This window comes from Epinephelus lanceolatus, chromosome 12 (assembly GCF_041903045.1).
Source record: "Epinephelus lanceolatus isolate andai-2023 chromosome 12, ASM4190304v1, whole genome shotgun sequence".
Lineage (NCBI taxonomy): Eukaryota > Metazoa > Chordata > Actinopteri > Perciformes > Serranidae > Epinephelus > Epinephelus lanceolatus.
The window spans coordinates 13689462-13707210 of record NC_135745.1 but is presented as its reverse complement, the minus strand read 5'-3'; the positions used below and the strand labels follow the sequence as shown (position 1 = coordinate 13707210).

The following is a 17749-nucleotide window of genomic DNA, read 5'->3' as shown; positions in this document are numbered from 1 at the left end:
AACTTCCCGCAGGCAGACGAGGTGCGGTATTATAGTCACCGGTAAATGCCTGTGGTGTTCCTGGCTTTAAACAGGGAGGAGGATCTTTAAAACTCCCATTAGCTTGATTAAGACATACCTAAGCAATTTCCTGTGCAGAATGGGATCCTTTGATTGATTTTGATATTCCCCGGGATTTACGACGAGACCGGTGTCTGATTCGAGCACATAAACAATGCGGGAGTTTAATCTGCGCTCAAAGCTGTGGGCTTAAGTCGGTACTCAAAACAACGCAGATGAGCCAAACAGCCTCTTGGGAGTCGCTGTTAATCCCTGCAAATGTCTGCTCCGACAACAGCAAACAAAAGGTGGAATGAGAAAAGATAACATCTTTGACTGAGAACATAACAGATCTTCTGGCATATCATGCGCAGAATGCAGGGTTTTTTTTCCTGAGTATTGTGACCAAGCAGAGATGTGTGAGAGAGAAGAAAAGGCTAGGAGAGAGGAACAAGTGGAAATAGCTATCAGCTGGGATGGAATATGCAACAACCAGCTGGGCGTTTTTATGTTTTATGTTCTGACTTGATTCTAGCCCCGAGAGAGGGAACAGATTTGGGGGAAAACTTCAACAGGCATATGGTGCAGCCCTGTCAGACTCTTTGCTGTAGCATTTGACAGCACACAGGGACCAGCGGCTGCTTAGCAACAAGCTCTCTGGCCCTGAGACCTGGCACCGACACCTGGTATCCTGTTGGCAGAGGTATGCACCACCTGTGCCAGCTGTCAGTCAACGCCTATACTGAGGAGATGTCCCCAAAGTTTAATTCCCAACATCGCAGTGTACTGGACCACTGTTCACTACTTTCTTGTGTATGGTAAAGTCTGCATGTTTTTAAGTCTGTTACATCATTGTTCACATTCTGCATGCTTCTATGTCTGTGTCATTTCTCAATAAATGGTTCTTACGCCTGTTCTCCATGTGCCAGGAATGAGGAAATTGCTTGTTTATTCAGTTGGAATGGAAACGCAAGGAACATACACAGCATCCCTCTCATTTTTAAAAGCCAGAGCATTGCATAGTATGAGAGGAGATTTTCACAGAGTCTCTGGAAAGAATCAGACTATGAAAAGCAAAATGATGTAATACATCATGAAGGGATGTTTTTCCACAATAACAATGGAGAACTTTTCTGATAATGGAAGTTTCCAAACATGTTTCTAGGTTTGAAGAGCTTACTGACAGCTCGGGCTTGCATTGCCATGGCACTAAAAGCTAAGTGGAAAAAATACAGGGGTCTTGCATCACTATGTTTTCAATATTATTAGTCACTGATTAGTCTCCAAAACGTCTTGTGTCCTGCAAGAACTCGACAAATCTCACTACTGAAGCACGAGAAGTGGAAACACGTTCCAACAGAGCACCGTCTCTCTGGGCACTGAAGTAGTTCCCTCCCTCCTTCCTTCACCTTACCTTTCTTTAAGTGGATGTTGAGCCTCCTCCCAACTTTTTTGGTATATCCTCCTGTTGGCGTTGAGTTTAGCCCCCTCTGAGGCGAGTGAGTGTGTCCTGTCGGCGGCTTGGCTGCAGACACCGCCGGGTGAGTCAGAGGGGGATAGCCTTCAGTTTGGTCTGGGTGAGTATGGGATTGAGGATGCGGATGAGAGTGTGGGTGAGTTTGGGAACCGTGTCGGGACATTCTCTGCGGGGCGTGGTCCACGCCGGAGACGGTGCTGCCGGTCAAGGAGTCGGGGCTGAAACGGCCCGAGCTGTACGCCGGGTTCCTCTCGGCGTGGGACAGCTGCTCGTAGTGGGCCTTCATGGACGACGGCACCACGTGGAACATGATAATAGGAGAGCGCATGGCCTGACGGAACATGTTCTGGGCCCTAGGAAAGAAAGAGTGAGAGGAGGAGATAAATGAAGAGAGACAGACAGCTGATTATTTGAATGATTTCAGCCTTTAAGACATTCTTTAGCCATTGTTAACAATCATTTACATTCATACTTGTCTGCCTAAACTTGCCTAGTGAAGCAGCCCACCCGCTGTTTCTCTCTCTCTCACACACACACACACCCATACTATATAAATATATATATAAAACCCATCTTCGCCCACCTGAACATTCTGACATGTTAATTAATACTTATTACCAGCGTGAGCGGCTCTAAAAAGAGACTGAACCCTCCCCGACAGCTCCATCACGTAATCCCCTCATTTGGCTCCAGATGAAGGAGACCTCTATCCGTCGGATAGTTTGCAGAAAATCCTCTTTTAAACCCCCTTTCGGTGTGAGCTCATGTACAGTAGGTGTGAATGGAAACTTATGTTGGCTGTCAGCACCCTGCAACAGCAGAGCCTTGTTAGCACCACCTGTTTCAATAAAGCAGACTTCGGTATGGCTCTCCCCTCGCCCCGTGACAGCTGCACGGACATTCGGAAAAATGCCAGGGCCCCCCCCGAATATCAGCTCCTGCTGGCCCCTGAATGACAACTAAAACGTGGCCCCCCCAGAGAATTTTGTTGTTAAATTCCAGCACCGTTTTTTTCCCAGCTGCTAATAACCCTCCCTGTGGATCATGGTCTTGTCTCGGCATCTTTACGATTTCAGGCTGAAGTGAGCAGCAGACAAGATGTAATCTGCTCCCTCATAAAAATACTGTTAAACAACAACTGTCGATCTTGTAACAACACTATCTATGGAGGCCTTATTCCCATTCATTACTTGACTTATGGCTCAGCAGCAGGGTTGTCTGGGACACCATAACCTGAGATTTACCAGTAGGTTCACCCAGATTATAGAATTTCTCACAAGTACTTAAAGTGATAGTTTTGGTTTAATCGTCTACCGGTTACCCTAATTTATGCCCCCACTCAAGCAGAGCAGAGACAAATGTGGGAACCATTTCTACCAAAAAAAATAGTCTCTTTGTTGCAACTATTGACAGCACGTTCTTTGTATTATCTTAAATACAAGGACATCGTTTCTTGAGCATTTAAAATGGCAATGAATATCTCAGAGATAAACATCTCAAACCCCCAACAAATGAAACCAAAACTACCTGCATGGCTAGACAAAAGCAAGATGCAAGTGGTAAGTGGAAAAATAGATCTAATATATTTCTTTTTAAAAGGTCCAGTGTGCATGATTTAGGGGCACATATTGACAGAAATGCTATATAATATTTAGAACTATGTTTTCTTAGTTCATATTCACCTAAAATATGAATGGTTTCTTTTTTCTTACCTTTGAATAAGCCATTAATATTTGTATCCTCTTTCACAGAGTCCAACATGTTGTTCTACAGTAGCCCAAAATGGACAAATCAATTACTATCTCTAAGCAGGGCTATTCACGTTTTTGCTTTCTTCATGTCAGCCACTGTAGTTCTCCTTCAGGCTTAGCATATGGTAGAAGTTTCATTTCTGCAACCCCAGTGCTAGATGCCACTAAATCCTACAAACTGGACCTTTAAAAAAATGATTTGGGTGAACAGACCCTTTAAATTTCTGCACATGAAGTCCCATGAGACAGAAATTCATCATCATAATACAACTGTATTTGCTCATGTGTGTGTGGTTCTTTGCATATTAGTTGTATATCACATATGCATGGTATACTGAGGTTGAAAACATACATGTACTTAGTATACATTTATGCTGACAGGTGAGAATCAAATCAAACACCTATATGTATCACTGCGTTTTCAGCAGGTGAGATTTTATACCTAACATGAAGGCATGCAGCATATAGAGAAGAGGGAGGGGAGTTAGCTGGTGGGTTTGGTTAGGCAGGTAATGAAAGCATATGAGCAGAGCTGAAAAGCAGAGACCGTGAATGTTAGGAGTCTTATTCCCATTCTTTCCAATGGAAGGAGCGAGAGAAGTGTTACAACAGGAGTCCAGTGTAGCTGTTACTGAAACACAAGGGAATAAAGGCTGGGAGGATTGCAGGGACCGCTTCAGCGATTGGGGGTACGACCTACAGGAGTTAAATAGGGAAAGGTTAGCTTAGCACAGTGACAGGCGGCAGATGAGCCTGTGCACTGGCAGGAGAGCGGGGGGGGGGGGGGGGGGGGTCAAAAAGGCATGAGGAGAGAGGATAACAGCAAAAAAGAAGGCTTTAGGGCTGCGGGTGTAAGACGAGGGGAGGAAGCGAAGGTCCAAAAAGCCAATCACACAGGAAGTCCGGGGACCACCAGAGCTCAGCAGTGGGTCCTGTGAGCTGCTGTCTTACTGTTCAAAGCGGATGTTTCGCAGGTCTCCGTTATTGATACGGACGATACAGTCGTTCTCCTGGAAGAGGCCCTGTTGCTCGGCCTTGCCTCCTTTCTCCAGACGCTTGACCAACAAGCCAAGAGTCCTGAAATGTTCAAAAGTTCACGTCAAAAAGATGCAGGATGATGTCTGTGGAGTCAGCATGGCTGCTTTGCTGTCGCCAGGACAGAGCTGAGGTGGAAGAGTGCAGTATAGCATGAGATACTGGACTAGAATTATAAGCACTGTGACGTTCTTTGAACACAGTCAAACATCCAAAATCCTGCCAAAGAGATACTGAGAGTTTGTCGCTAAATACAAAGAGAATTCTTCTATACCTGTCTGTGCTTATGGCTCACCCAAGGTTTTTGTGTTTTTCACTCTAAGCTTTTTGACATTAACGCCTCTGTGATTTCTGTATTATTGCTACTCATAAATACAAACATTCCCATGGTCAGGTGGCTATCCAAGAATCAGAGTATGCTGTGCTAATGAAAGCTTTTTTTTTTTTGTTAAAATAGAGCTATGCCTAATTGCTGCCTCTGCTTTATCATGTGGCACTTGAAAAGAGTGTACTGTGCGGTCCTGTCATTTGCATCATCAGTGTACCAGTGAGGCTTATGAGAGAAAGCAGTCACATCACATCAGGGTGCTTTGGAGGCTGTGTGGGGGAGGCATCTATTCAAAGGCAATCAACACATTGAAAAACTCGACTGCAGCTCTGCCGGGGTCGACGCTTTACAGGTGTTAATTTTCTAACCCCTAGGACTCCTGCATCCCTTTTTCAAGCAAAAAAATAATAAAACAGAATAAACAATGTGCTTTCAGAGAGCGACAGAAAGCAGCATCATTAAACAGTGATAGCAGGCGAATTGGAGAGAGGCTGGTCTATCGCACTGCAGCACTTCAACCGTGCTGAGCTGCAACCGTTGTCGTCCTGTAATCCGGTGTGGCAAACTGGCTTATGCCTCCCTGCACAGCCGCAGCGAGAGGCTAACTTCACCTGAAAGGGCGCTTTGCGGATTATAGATCTGAGTGAGAGGAAGAAAATCAACCGCAGGTAGGAAAGACGGCACAAACCTAATCGAGTCTTCTTGGGTATATAGTCTGTGTCCGTGTGTATCGGGGCTTTTCTGAGGTAGTATGAGCGAGTGTCGCCTAGGTAAATTGGGTTGATTTTAGGGTTTAATACTCGCCCTCGCCTCAGGCTTATAATTCAATATGAATGGAAATGTGATTACAGAGAGGCCAGAAAAGTTCAGGAGTTGAAAAAGTTCAGAGACAATTCTACTGATTGAATTTGAGTGGGAACACAATGCGATTTGCTGTGGAGGGGCTATTTCTCTGATGAAAGCTGGGCATCTTAATCTTGGGATAACGCCTACCCTGACATTTCCCCAATAAAAGAAAAGTGCATTATAAATGTGCTTTTAGGTTGATTAAGTCGGGCGGTGAGAAAAGTGATATGATCTTGATTTTCAACAAAGCGCGACAGTGAGTTTGGAATCGGCTGATCGTGTTTGTGAGTCTCGGGGCAGAGTCATACATAAAGAAAGTTCAGACGTTTGTGGGGCTGCAGTCGGCTCTGAGCTGCTGGAACAAAACAGCTTGGCGCTATAAAAACGATATTAAGCATTAGACCTATCTTAAACTGGTCTACACTGGTGTTTTATACTTTTAACAGTCTTAGATTAATGAGAAGGACCTCCACGTAAATGTCAGCTTTGAACAAAGTTATACTCTCAATTATACTGAGCTTTTTAACTGGATTCTTGTTGCAACTGTGAAAGGCTGCATGACTTAGACCACAACCTCCAAAAGCTGCCTCTCTGGGTATATTTAAACCAGATGTGACATTCCTCTAATTCCTTCACAGCTTTGTTCCAGCTGTGTATGTGTGCTTCTGAATGTGTTTCAGGTATGTGTGTGTGTGTGTGTGTGTTTGTTTTGCGCACTGCACAACGTATCCTTTGTATCACGTAAAGCTGATGTGACAGGAGCCACAGAGAAATATGACGGTCACCTGCAAACCCTAAACAAGCATGATTGATCACTGTAAACTGGCAAATGGCTTCATGATGCCAACAGTGCAAACCTGTGTGTGTGTGTGTGTGTGTGCGTGCACAAGTGTGGATGGCAGTGGGTTTGTTTAAGTGGTGAAGTGATTTCACATGGGCATCAAAGAGGAATGTCTGGTATGCATGTGTGTTTGTGTGTCTCAGGTGAGGCGGCACACTTCTCTCTTTGCAGGCCTCAAAAAGCCAAAGTTACCACATCTAAAGCCACTTTTACCAGAAACTAAATTCAACATTCAACAATTATGTTCTATAATAATCTACAATAAATTTGAAGAATGTTGAGCTCAGGGGGTAACTGGGCAATTTTTTTTTTCTTTTCAAAAAGTTGTCTTGTGTCTACCACTCTGGGGCTGCTTAAAGCACAGACTGTACATGTAGAGATCAAATAGAGATACCGATAACAGGGACTGTTTCTAATAAACGCATGCAGTTCAGAACAAAACCTTTTTTTAATAACTGTTCTGTATTGTGCACTTCTACAAAAACCCTACTCACAAATCTAAACACGAAAGTCACTCATTTTGAGATAATTTAATATTTTTTCAGTTCTTTATTAAAACATGTTTAACCACTATGATCATTTTAGCCCTTTTTCATACACACGTGCTGCCTTGGCTTGACCCAGTTTGACTCGGCATGTCAGCAGGGATTTGCATCTCCATACAACAGAGCTTGCTGCTTGACCTAGGCGCACTGGAACGGCGCTCCACCAATTTTTTCTCCAAGCGATGAAATAGGATACTTACACTTTGAATAATCTGGTATAAATTCACATTCATTTTTAAGCGCTTGAAGATCCGGTAAATCACTACAGCTGGGCCTTTGTCACACAAGAGAGCCAATAAAAACAAATAGAATGATCAAAGTTGTCATATTGACATTTAAGGTGTGTCGATTCGTGATATCAAATCATGCATGTAGCATGCAAGAAAGCATTCTGCCTTGCCAGTAGCTGCTGTTAGCCTTTGAGTGGCACAGTGAATTAAATCACTGGCGTGCATATGAAATACGCATCAGTCTTTGACAGTTTTTTTCATTTGTGTAATGAATAATGATGACAAAGCCTCTCTGATGTCACCGCAACCTGCATGGAAGCAGTTGGGCGATTCTTGGCCTGACTCTGATGGTCCATCACAGGCGCAACTCAGCACAACCTGGTGTGTTTTAACTGGTAATGGAAATGCAAATCAACACTGCATGGTTTAACTTGGCGCAGACAAAAGTGCCGATGAAAAAGCCTTTGATTAGATGTGTTAAAGGCCCTGTGGACACTATGTCTGCCTGTACCTCTCCTTTACTCTCTTCTAGCCTGTTTGAAGAGCACCATGGCTTCGCTCGAGATATTTTTACCTGCGGTCCCTGCCACTGAAAGGCACCACGTGGATTCCCAGGGGCCCACCGTCGTTTGACACCTCCACCAGTTTGACTATGTCTCTGGGAGATGGTGACGGATGGAAGACGGAAAGACGAGGGTGGATGGGTGCAGGTGGTGGAGTAGAGGTGGGGGTGGGAGGGGTGGGGGTGGGGAGTAGAGAAGAGAGGAGATTGGTGACACCATGTGGGGGGAAAACAAAACAGAAAATGAGATGGGGATGGAAGAAACAAAATGATGACAACAACAGAGGGGTGTCAATAAATTAAAAAAAACAGAAAGCAAAAGGTGTTGAAGGAAACTGACAAAAAAAAGACAATAAAACAGAGCAATCCAAATAAATCACACACATGTAAGGGATAACAAGGAACACTTAAACCCTCACACAATTTAGACTTTAGTCAATCTTCAAAGGGTGTCACAAGAGAGAGAATTTTAGAGATGTGCCTAAATTGAATTGCAAAATGCTGCTTTTTTATTTGCTGGTAGGGGGAAAAACACAATCCTACATGTTGCTAAAGTTTAAGGACATATTAACATCCAAAAAGTGTAAAACTGTCCTTCTACTTGTCACAAGTGTCCCTCACTCTAACCCTATTTCGAGCATACTTGATGTAATTTAGTCTGTGTACAGTTTTTGCAGCTGAAATGCACAAACCACAAGTCAAAAGTGTTAAAAAAGGATAAGTGCAGCTCACTTTGACCTTGTTGCTGGCACCAAAACAACCTTCGTGTCACGTTATAGCGATTCAGATAGCCACGTTAGCCCACCTCAGAAAATAGCAGCATAATGTGTTTGACACTCAAATATAATCCCGTGACAGGTGAACACTTTGACTCCCAGTTTTGTACATTTCAGGTGTAAATGTCTGCAGGGAGGGTCAGTGCCTGATCCTGGAAACTTCAACATTACGACTGTTAATATGCAAACCTCTGTGCGTAGTTGAAAAACAGCAACAGACTTCATAATGAAAGTGTGGGAAAAATTAATTCAGACTTTATCTCCTACCCAGACAGATGCATTCCAACGCTGCCCTGGGCTATACATCATTTTATTGCCTTTATATGAGGATAAATATGTGGATGACAGCCTTTGACCTTTTAAAAGCACAAATCACATTTACAGCTATTTGCTTTTCCGAGGCAGCTTTCTTTACCTGTTCAGTCTGTTTGGCTGTAAAACATCTAAACACAGGCACATTTTACAAGATGCCAAATCTAATCGGCTCACAGCTTTGATACAATCACTATGATTAGCTCGGGGAAAATGGGCCCCTTGTTGACAACTAAGAGGCGGGAGAAGCCAGAGTCTCTGGGAAATCATAGGAATAATGACAATACCATACCTGCATATTAAACTGGAAGCATGCAACGGAGCAAAATAACAAAACAAAACACAGTTGTTAATAACAGGAGCTGAATGGGTTGGTGCGTGGGAGAGCTCTGATGGCGAGACGAGGATCATTTTGCTCCCACAAAAGAGAATTATGCAAATCAGGACGCAGGGTTGAAATGAGATTTTTCTACAAACAAACCTGGATTACAATGTAGAAGCTGCTGGACTGCCTTTAAAGTACTTATTATGTCGAGAAAGGGAGGAGAGAGCTGATTTACCCTGGTCAACTTTGAAGGGAAAATCAGGTTTCAGACAACTTTATTTTCCAGAGTTTTGGCCATCAATCCTCCTGGTAATAATTGTGCTCTCCAAGCCAATTGCAGAGATCTGGGCAACGCGGCAACATCACCGTCATAGCAAGATTCATTTGTTGAGTCCAATGTTATCATTACTGAAATGATGGCCAAAACTACAAAACGGGGCCGGAGTTGTGATAACAGAATTTTCTCCTGGGGTTATGCAGGTGCGGTGAACACAAAAATGGGTTTCATTCCAAATCTCTTTCCATTTGGAAAAAGCTGTCATCTGAAAATGTAACACAAAACATTTGCACAAATGCAGCTCATTCAATGGGTGCAATTATGAAATACCAGATTAGAGTCATTTTTAAACAAGAGGTGTGACTTTTCCCAAATATTGGAGATCACATTTTGGAATGAAACTGCTTAAATATTCAGCAATGCAATCACCAGTCACTCCAGTGTCAGTAGGTTATTAGGTTTCAGCGAGAATGTGATGACACATAGAGGCAGAAACTGGGAAAGCTGATCCATGACTGAAGCACTTACTCTAGTGACCTCACAGGGGTGTGGTCCATGCAGGAGTCGGCTCGACCAACCGGCTCGATCCTGCCATTTTCTTCTTCCCTGGCCTCGTCCTCCTGGAACAAAGCACAGAGGCAAAAGAGGAGTGAGGTGGCTTCAGTGAATATCATCCCTGTTCTTCATCGATCTGACGTGAGAGACATGCTCATTCAGCACAAGGTGGTCTGAACTTGATTCATGACCTTTGCTACCTGCCGTAGCCTCTTTCACATTTAAAGAGATTACCCCAACCTTCAACGAGTATCTTCCAGCAGCTAAAAAGTAGACTGAGCCGCTAACCTGACGAAGCCAAGACGAGCAGGTCGGAGGAGGTCTTCCACAGGTGTAAAAATACATGCCCTTCAAAATTACATTGCCTTTGTTCTGCTCACACTTGGTACGTGTCTGAATTCTGAGGCTGAGACTCATGACATGTACACACAAACACAAACACACACTCACATGCAAGACAGGGTGCTGAGAGCAAAGAGGAGAAAAATGAGAAGCAAAGAAAGAAGGTCATTAAAATTTCAGGGCGACACCGGAGAGGAGAGACGAGCGAGCAGCAGCAGCAGCAGCGGAGGCCTCCCCGGCAACCGGCCGCCTCATCAGTATGAAAATGAGCCTGCCGTTACCGTGGCTGCCATACGGTTGCCATGACACTTTGGGTGCCTGGAGGACGTACAGCTACAGGGCAGCGTATGAGTGTGTACATGTGTGAGAAAGAGCGTGCAAGGACTTCTGACTGCTGTCTTTCAGTTTGAAAGTCGTATCCTGCAGCTTAAAGCGCAGAACAGAAAGACACCTTTTGTCAACTGACAGAGATGCAAATGTGAGAAGCAGGCAGCTTTTGAATCATAAAACATTAAGAAAAATGAACTTATTATTAAAAGCATTTGAATTCTAAATGCACGTTTCCATCATAAATGCCATAAGCAACTAATCTAAGTCAACTTTATAGCCTAACCCAAAGCAATTAGGCATTTGCATCATAAGTGTAACAAGAAAAGTGCACTCAGTAGAGATCTCTGCTGAATCGTGGCCACTCTAGACAATGACCATCACGCAGCTGTGCCTGGCTTAAGTGTCCCTCCCGGCACCATTACAGTCAAGATGGCAGCTAAGACAACAAAAATAGGAGCTAATTCATCTCTTATTGTGCTTAACTATTTCGCAGATCATAACATATCGGGTATGGAACTAATCTACAGATGCTGTGGTTCAAAATTAGACCAAACTTTTCTGTGGATGTCAGTTTTTCAACTTCGACAAATGTGTCATGCAAGAGACGGTAAGGCTTGTTGTTTTTAGCCAAGCCTTTTACTCACTGCTTTTTTTTTTTTTTTTTTTTTACATAATTTGTTGAGAAAGAGGAGTAAGGCATCAGCAGTCAGTGAAGGTATAATACAGCTACTAAAACAGATGCCTGAGCGCTCAGTGGGGCTACACAATTGATCAAGTTATTATCGCAATACAGCAGAGTACAATAACCACATTGTAGGAGCTGCAATTTAGGTCAAATGTATCACAACACATCATTATAAATGAGGCACTGTGGTGATAAAGAGATGCGTCAGCCATCAAATCATATTCAAGATGTAAGGGAACATGCGTATTTTGTAGAGACCCTAGCAAAAATGACATCATTGTCATGTCTACATTGTTTTTTACTGCAAATTAAATACAAAAATTACAATTTCCACTACAATCATGAGTCGCAATATCAATCGCAATGTCAAAATAATCGCAATATGAACTTTTTTGCATTTTGTGCAGCCCTAGCATTCAGTCATAACTATGCCTGCAAAATATTAGGCTGATCGGTCCAGTAGTATGCAAGATTAGCTGTGCTCACTACAAATTGGCACTGCTGCTTCCACTCCACCTGTCATTATTCAGCACTCAGACAAATAAAATATTCCTGCATTCCAAAAAGAGGACTATAGACCACAAATGCCAAAATAAAAACATGAAACTGATAATAAACTTGAAAATAAAAGCAAATGTGGAAGACCACAAAGAAGACAGTGTGTTTCTTATAAAACATTTCTCAGATCAGTGGACAGCAGCGCTACATTCCAAGATTTTCCACAGTATTATAAAGGACTTAATATCTACAGCACTTAAAAAGAGAACATTGCCAAAAAATGTGTTCCACTATATGGTGCAAGTCTATGATTTATTTACTGTATGGACCCCTTTCAGTTAAACATATAGAGAAGCCCTGCATTCATGATCACATACAAGTAGACACGAGCATTAAACCCACAGAGGCCAGATAAAGAGAAAGTCCAGCAGACAGAGAGACAATAACAATTCAAAGAGCCTCAGAAACACATCTAACACTATTCAATATTTATCAGGAGACGAGAAAGTGAGGGCGGGGGACATCGGAGAGGGAGGGGAGTCGCTATCTGAGGAAGAGCAAATGAGATCGGCATTCATCACAGCACACGCAGGCATCTCACACACCCTTTATTTCAATATGCACCATGTCTGAGGAATCTGGCTGCACACTGACAATTCTATTCTACAGTCAGACAGACACAGCGTGTGTGTGTTTGTGTGTATGGTAGTGTATGCAAGAGTGTGCGTGTGTGTGGGGGAAAGATAATGGAGAAAGGTGAAGAAAGTGATCGAGTTGGAAGTAAAATTAGAGAAACAAACTGAGGCAAAATTATAAATAAAAAGTGTGTGGTACAGAATGTATTTTGAGCATTATAAATTAATTGATGGCAGCTGCCATGGGTCAATATATCCAATCAATTCTAGAACAATATAAACCAATGTGCCAGTGGAAAAAATACTGCCTCCATCTAATGTAGTGGTTTGGTTTTACTCGATTTCCCACACACCCTGTTGCTTCTTGTCCAAAGACGGATGAACATAATGGAGGTGTGGGTCGAACAATCTACACTACAACTCATGTAGTAGCTGTGGTGGAGCTTTCAGTCATATTGCGTCATTTGTATCGGCAGATGGAGTTGCCCAGTGGTCATGGATTTACATGTTTCTGAACACTTTTAGGACTTCTTAGCCATGATGGCTAAATAAGGTTAGTTTGATTAAGATCAGAAGCACTTAAAGGGAATATTTGCTACCTTTATGTGGATGTCCATCAGTGTTGATGTGAAATGTAGTCGATTGAAGCAATATATTCCTCTGTGTGTGCTTTATTGACTGAGAAAGCTGAGTTTGCTGTTGCAAAATCTGTAGTTCTTGGTGCATCCAGCGCCATCTTTTGATGAGACGGTGATGTAGTTGATGGCAGGGAGAACTACTGGTTGAATTACACCTTTGGGTAGCCAGGGAGCGTGTCCTAGATGCCACTCAGAAACAGAACTTCCTTGCACATTACATACATTTTGCAGTGTTTTTTTGTTTGTTTTGTTTCACAGCGTTTAAGCTGACTCAGAGAATTGAGAGTATAAGGCTGTGGCTGCCTTACTGTACGTTCAGACCAGAAGCTTCCAAAGAAGCAAAGTCTGTCGCGGACGCCCAAGAAGCACGACCATCAAAAATATATGTGGCAGCTTTGGTCGCTCTAGTCGCTCATCACATGAATCATTGAACATTCGATCGTGCTTGTCAATTTAAAGGAGCCACAAAGACGACTACTGACTTGAAAGCAGCTTAGTTGCTGCTTGCTGTTGTCCAGTCAAAAAGCTCATAGTTGGCCTACACAAAGTTATGTTTGGTCAGTGCAAACAGAAAACGTATGTCATCCCATTCAAACCAAGCAAGGAAGACTCGCATGCTATGTCGCAACATTAGCCTGCAATTCTCTCCTCTATTACTAAAATTACACACTTTAAAACTCACCAGACCAACCAGCGACTTCCACATGAACCAATGTTTCTGCAGCAATGCGTTCTACCACTGTGATTACCAATGTTAATAGATGCAATAGCAACATGAGTGGTGCCGCTAGCTTCCTAACGTTAGCTCCCACCTGACATGGGTGCTGCGCAGTGCAGAGCAGCCAAGGTACCAGACTGGAGGATGGGAAGTGGGCATGTTTCCTCATGTTAACATGGCTGGTTAGCTGTCTGACAGCAAAGCCAAATGAAGGTAAATTAAAGGCATGGCATTTACATCACTAAACATTAAAATTTCACCACCTCTAAATGGATAGCACTTTGGAATGCAGCAGTAAGGCTCACTGAGGCAGTGCCAGACGACAAGGAAAGGCCTCTGGCATTAAAAAAAAAAAAAAAAAAAAAAATCTTAAAAATGATCACGTTGATAACCTGTTAATGGATGCCGCCTATCAAAAGCAAAAATAAACAAAACTGACCTCCCTACCACTCACCAATATCTGTCATTTTTCAAATTGGCTGATGACTTTCCTGTGATATGATCGAAAGCTTCAGAGCAGCTACCAAATGGGTCTTATAGTCAGAAAATGCTGTTACAAAGGTCAGAAGGTCAATTGGCTTTTCAATTTTTCACATTTCTGCTGTTACACAGGGTTTAAGTCCATCTGCTCTTCTTTACTCTGTGCTGCAAAGGAGTCTTTCATTGTTAAAAAAAAAACAGTGTGGAGGCTGCTCATGGTGGATAATGACCTATGTGATGGTCCTGTTGGTTTACAGAACATCTACCCTGTACCTATGAGTCAAATGGCACACAGCATGATTTATTCATGTTAAAATGTAGCATAGTCTGTTGTTTAAATTGTTGGTTTCTTTTACATGATCGACGCTTCTACAAACTAGTTTCGCCACAGACGAAAAAAGAAAGGAAAAGAGGAACATAAAAAAAAAAAGAAAAAAAAAGTGGTATCAGCTGTAAATAAAATAACACTGGTGTCTTCCCAGCATTTGAAACAACTCGCGCTGACTCGAGGAGTTTGATTGACAGATGGACCAATCAGCTTTTACTTCAACATCCCTCTCCACAGTCCAGAAGGAGACACTCAGAAAGGCATCGCCACACTTTCCCAACCACACCATCAAGACGTCGCCCATTCCCGTTCATGGGAGTGGGCCGGGCGAGTAGGGAGATAGATAGCCGCATTAATAATTCAGGGCTGAGTTGGGGGGTTAATGGCTAGCAGGCAGACAGGCAGGCAGGTAGGAGGACGAGCGGCCGATGTGTTTTCCAGCCGAGTCATTGTTTGTTTCCTGGATGTGGAGAAGGAGAGGCAGGCGGGCAGTTTTCAGGCCCGGGGGCTCATTAAAGATTAATAGGAGAATCCATTGGGGCCTGTCCTTTCTATCTCTCAGACTAAATGAAGTGGTCTGCGCCTGGTGTGTATGTGTGTGTATGTACGGGAGAGAGAGTGAGTGGAGTAATGCTGCACTTTAATGAAGTGCTGCCCGCTCCCCTTTCCTGCCACTTTGACCACACTGTCACATACAAACTGATGTGGAGGTGTGCATAGACACACAGGCAGGAACGGAGAGCAGCGAGCTCCATTTGCAGGAATGGAGTTCAGCTTTCATAAGAGGATGAAAAAACTTAACAGACAAAATGCAAACTTTATGATGGTGAATAAATCTCAAATGAGACAGTTTGCATAAATATTTAAAATCCATACAAAAAAAAAAAAAGCCACCGTATAGACAACATTTACTCATTTGGGGCGCTGCACCTGGATGCTACTATTTCTTGGACAACTTTCAAATTTTTAAATCCAAATTGGTTAAAATACAAATGATTTCTTCCCCAAAATGTTACACTACAAAATATTTTTAACATTACGTTTAATGCTGAAGTTGCCCATTTTCAGATTGACTGGGAAACACTAAATTGGAACTCATTAAAGTGATGCAGAGCGGTGAGAGCACACCCTATCAAGCTGACTATTGACAGTGCCAATTAAGTCATGTCAAAGTTCAAAAAAAAAAAAAAAAAAACAACGTCTCCACATAAAGTGATGAATCACTCACATCATGTAGAGTTTCACACAAACAAATCAACATCACATCGTCAGCTGACTAATATCGTTCTTTTTCAAGTTTAGCAAAGGTTTATTTAAATAAACAGCTGGTTTACCTTCACTGGGTTTACTCTGAAGACGGCTTTCAGCTCCACCGAAGGAGGTTTTACATCGGCCCAGGCCAGCCGATAACAGATGTTTTGTGCTATTTGCCGTTCATGTCAGGATGTGTATCAACCCCCAATACTTTCTGGGTACCAACTGAAATGTGGCCAGTGAATACAACAAGTACCAAAAACTGTCAGAGAATGTTTAGTCACATTCTTGTTTACTTATTCTTTGATAAGATAGTTTCAGATGTAGTTTTCAAATACTTGGCTGAACATTTCAGTGCTGTCTGACTCTAAGGGCCTTATGTTACACCTGGTTCAAAACAGTGCACAGCGAAACCTAACTGTCATTGCTAGTTTCAGACCGACGCAGTTCATTTTTATGGCAAGCAGCCTACATAAGCAGGTTAACAATGTGTGTACACTCTGCTTGTTAGACACACAGGGACACGCGGATGCAGTGTGGGTGGGTGCAATAAGACATCATTAATGAGGAAAATATTAATTACATTCTCCTTAATGTGAACATAGAGAGCAGAGCACAGCTGCAGAGCTACTGTCCGACCCCTCGTTAAGGGAGACGCTATGCGCCTTTATGCACAAGGAGCAGCTTAACATTGATTATTTCAGAAGATAAAAGTTTATTTCTGTTTCTTTGTCATGTTTAAACCTCCAGTTTTTAGGTTTGCTACTTAAATATCTCACAATATTTGCTGCAGTGACATTACTGCAGAATCCATCCATCCAGTTTCATCCACTTATCCAGGGCCAGGTCATGGGGGCAGCAGGCCAAGCAAATCACCCCAGATGTCCCTCTCCCCAGCAATGCTTTCCAGCTCCTCCTGGGGGACCCCAAGGTCCTCCCAGGCCAGATGAGATATGTAATCCCTTCAGCGTGTCCTGGGTCCATCCTTCCTATGGGATGTTCCCGCAACACCTCTAACGGGAGGCAGCAATGAGGCATCCTAATCAGATGCCCGAACCACCTCAACTGACCCCTTTCAACGTGAAGGTGCAGCGACTCTACTCCGAGCTCCCTCTGGATGTCCATGCTCCTCACCATCTACCATGTAAACAGCAATAAGCCACGTGCAAGCACACCTGGCTTTTAAAGGGAATGGGAGGTGACACCCTGATTGGTCGAATTCATGCCCAAAACATACCTATGATAAATTAAGGGACTAAATACAACCTTTTTGACCTTGCACCTTACTTTAAGCCCAGATTATGCCCTGTTTAACCAGCAAAAGTGCAGTTGGCCATGCCTTAAGTGCACTTATGTCATGCACGAGCATTAGCCACAGTGCAATAAATATGGTCACATGCAGACCATGAAAAAAGAAAAAAACCCTTGTTCGTTCATTCACAAACAGACGTTCATTCTTTTCTTACAGAAAATTGCACAAGACAAAACAACACATGTTGAACATGTTTAACTTGAACATAACATTCACAGAGAGAGAGAAGCCACACACACACACACACACACACACACACACACACACATCCATCACTGTTAACTGGTATCTGTGCCCTCTCCAGCAGAGCTCCATATGTCCACGACCGGATGAAACACTGAACCAGAGCCTATAAATTAGCCTTGACCTCTGACCTCCAACCTTAAGATCACTACAGACCATCTGGGTCTGAGTTCCAAACACAAAGATAGATGGAAGAGAATGTTTAACTGATATTCCACACAATCTTCATACAGAAATGTCCGTGAGGAATCAGTGCTGGCAGTAGAGTATCTGTAGCTCTGAAGTTCACCACAGGTGTTGAAAGGTTCCACTTTTTCCAGGTCACTGTACTACATCACAGAGATGATTGACCACAAAAATTAAAACAAAAAGACAAGAACTCAACTC

The 17749-nt window shown here is 43.0% G+C and overlaps 1 protein-coding gene across 7 annotated transcripts in view; it reads right to left on the bottom strand.

Annotated features, from left to right (window-relative positions):
• The window catches only part of pard3ab (par-3 family cell polarity regulator alpha, b), a 289056-nt gene that overhangs the window by 136693 nt on the left and 134614 nt on the right, over window positions 1-17749 (bottom strand). For 6 of the 7 annotated variants that reach the window (XM_033651213.2, XM_033651215.2, XM_033651220.2 and 3 more), the window contains exons 6-9: window positions 9873-9964; window positions 7667-7750; window positions 4219-4344; window positions 1454-1869 (exon numbers count right to left, since the gene is read on the bottom strand). In XM_033651213.2, coding sequence (XP_033507104.2) covers window positions 1454-1869; window positions 4219-4344; window positions 7667-7750; window positions 9873-9964 — 718 coding nt within the window. The remainder of the gene's footprint in view (window positions 1-1453; window positions 1870-4218; window positions 4345-7666; window positions 7751-9872; window positions 9965-17749) is intronic. The other variant, XM_033651219.2, reaches the window with a different exon arrangement.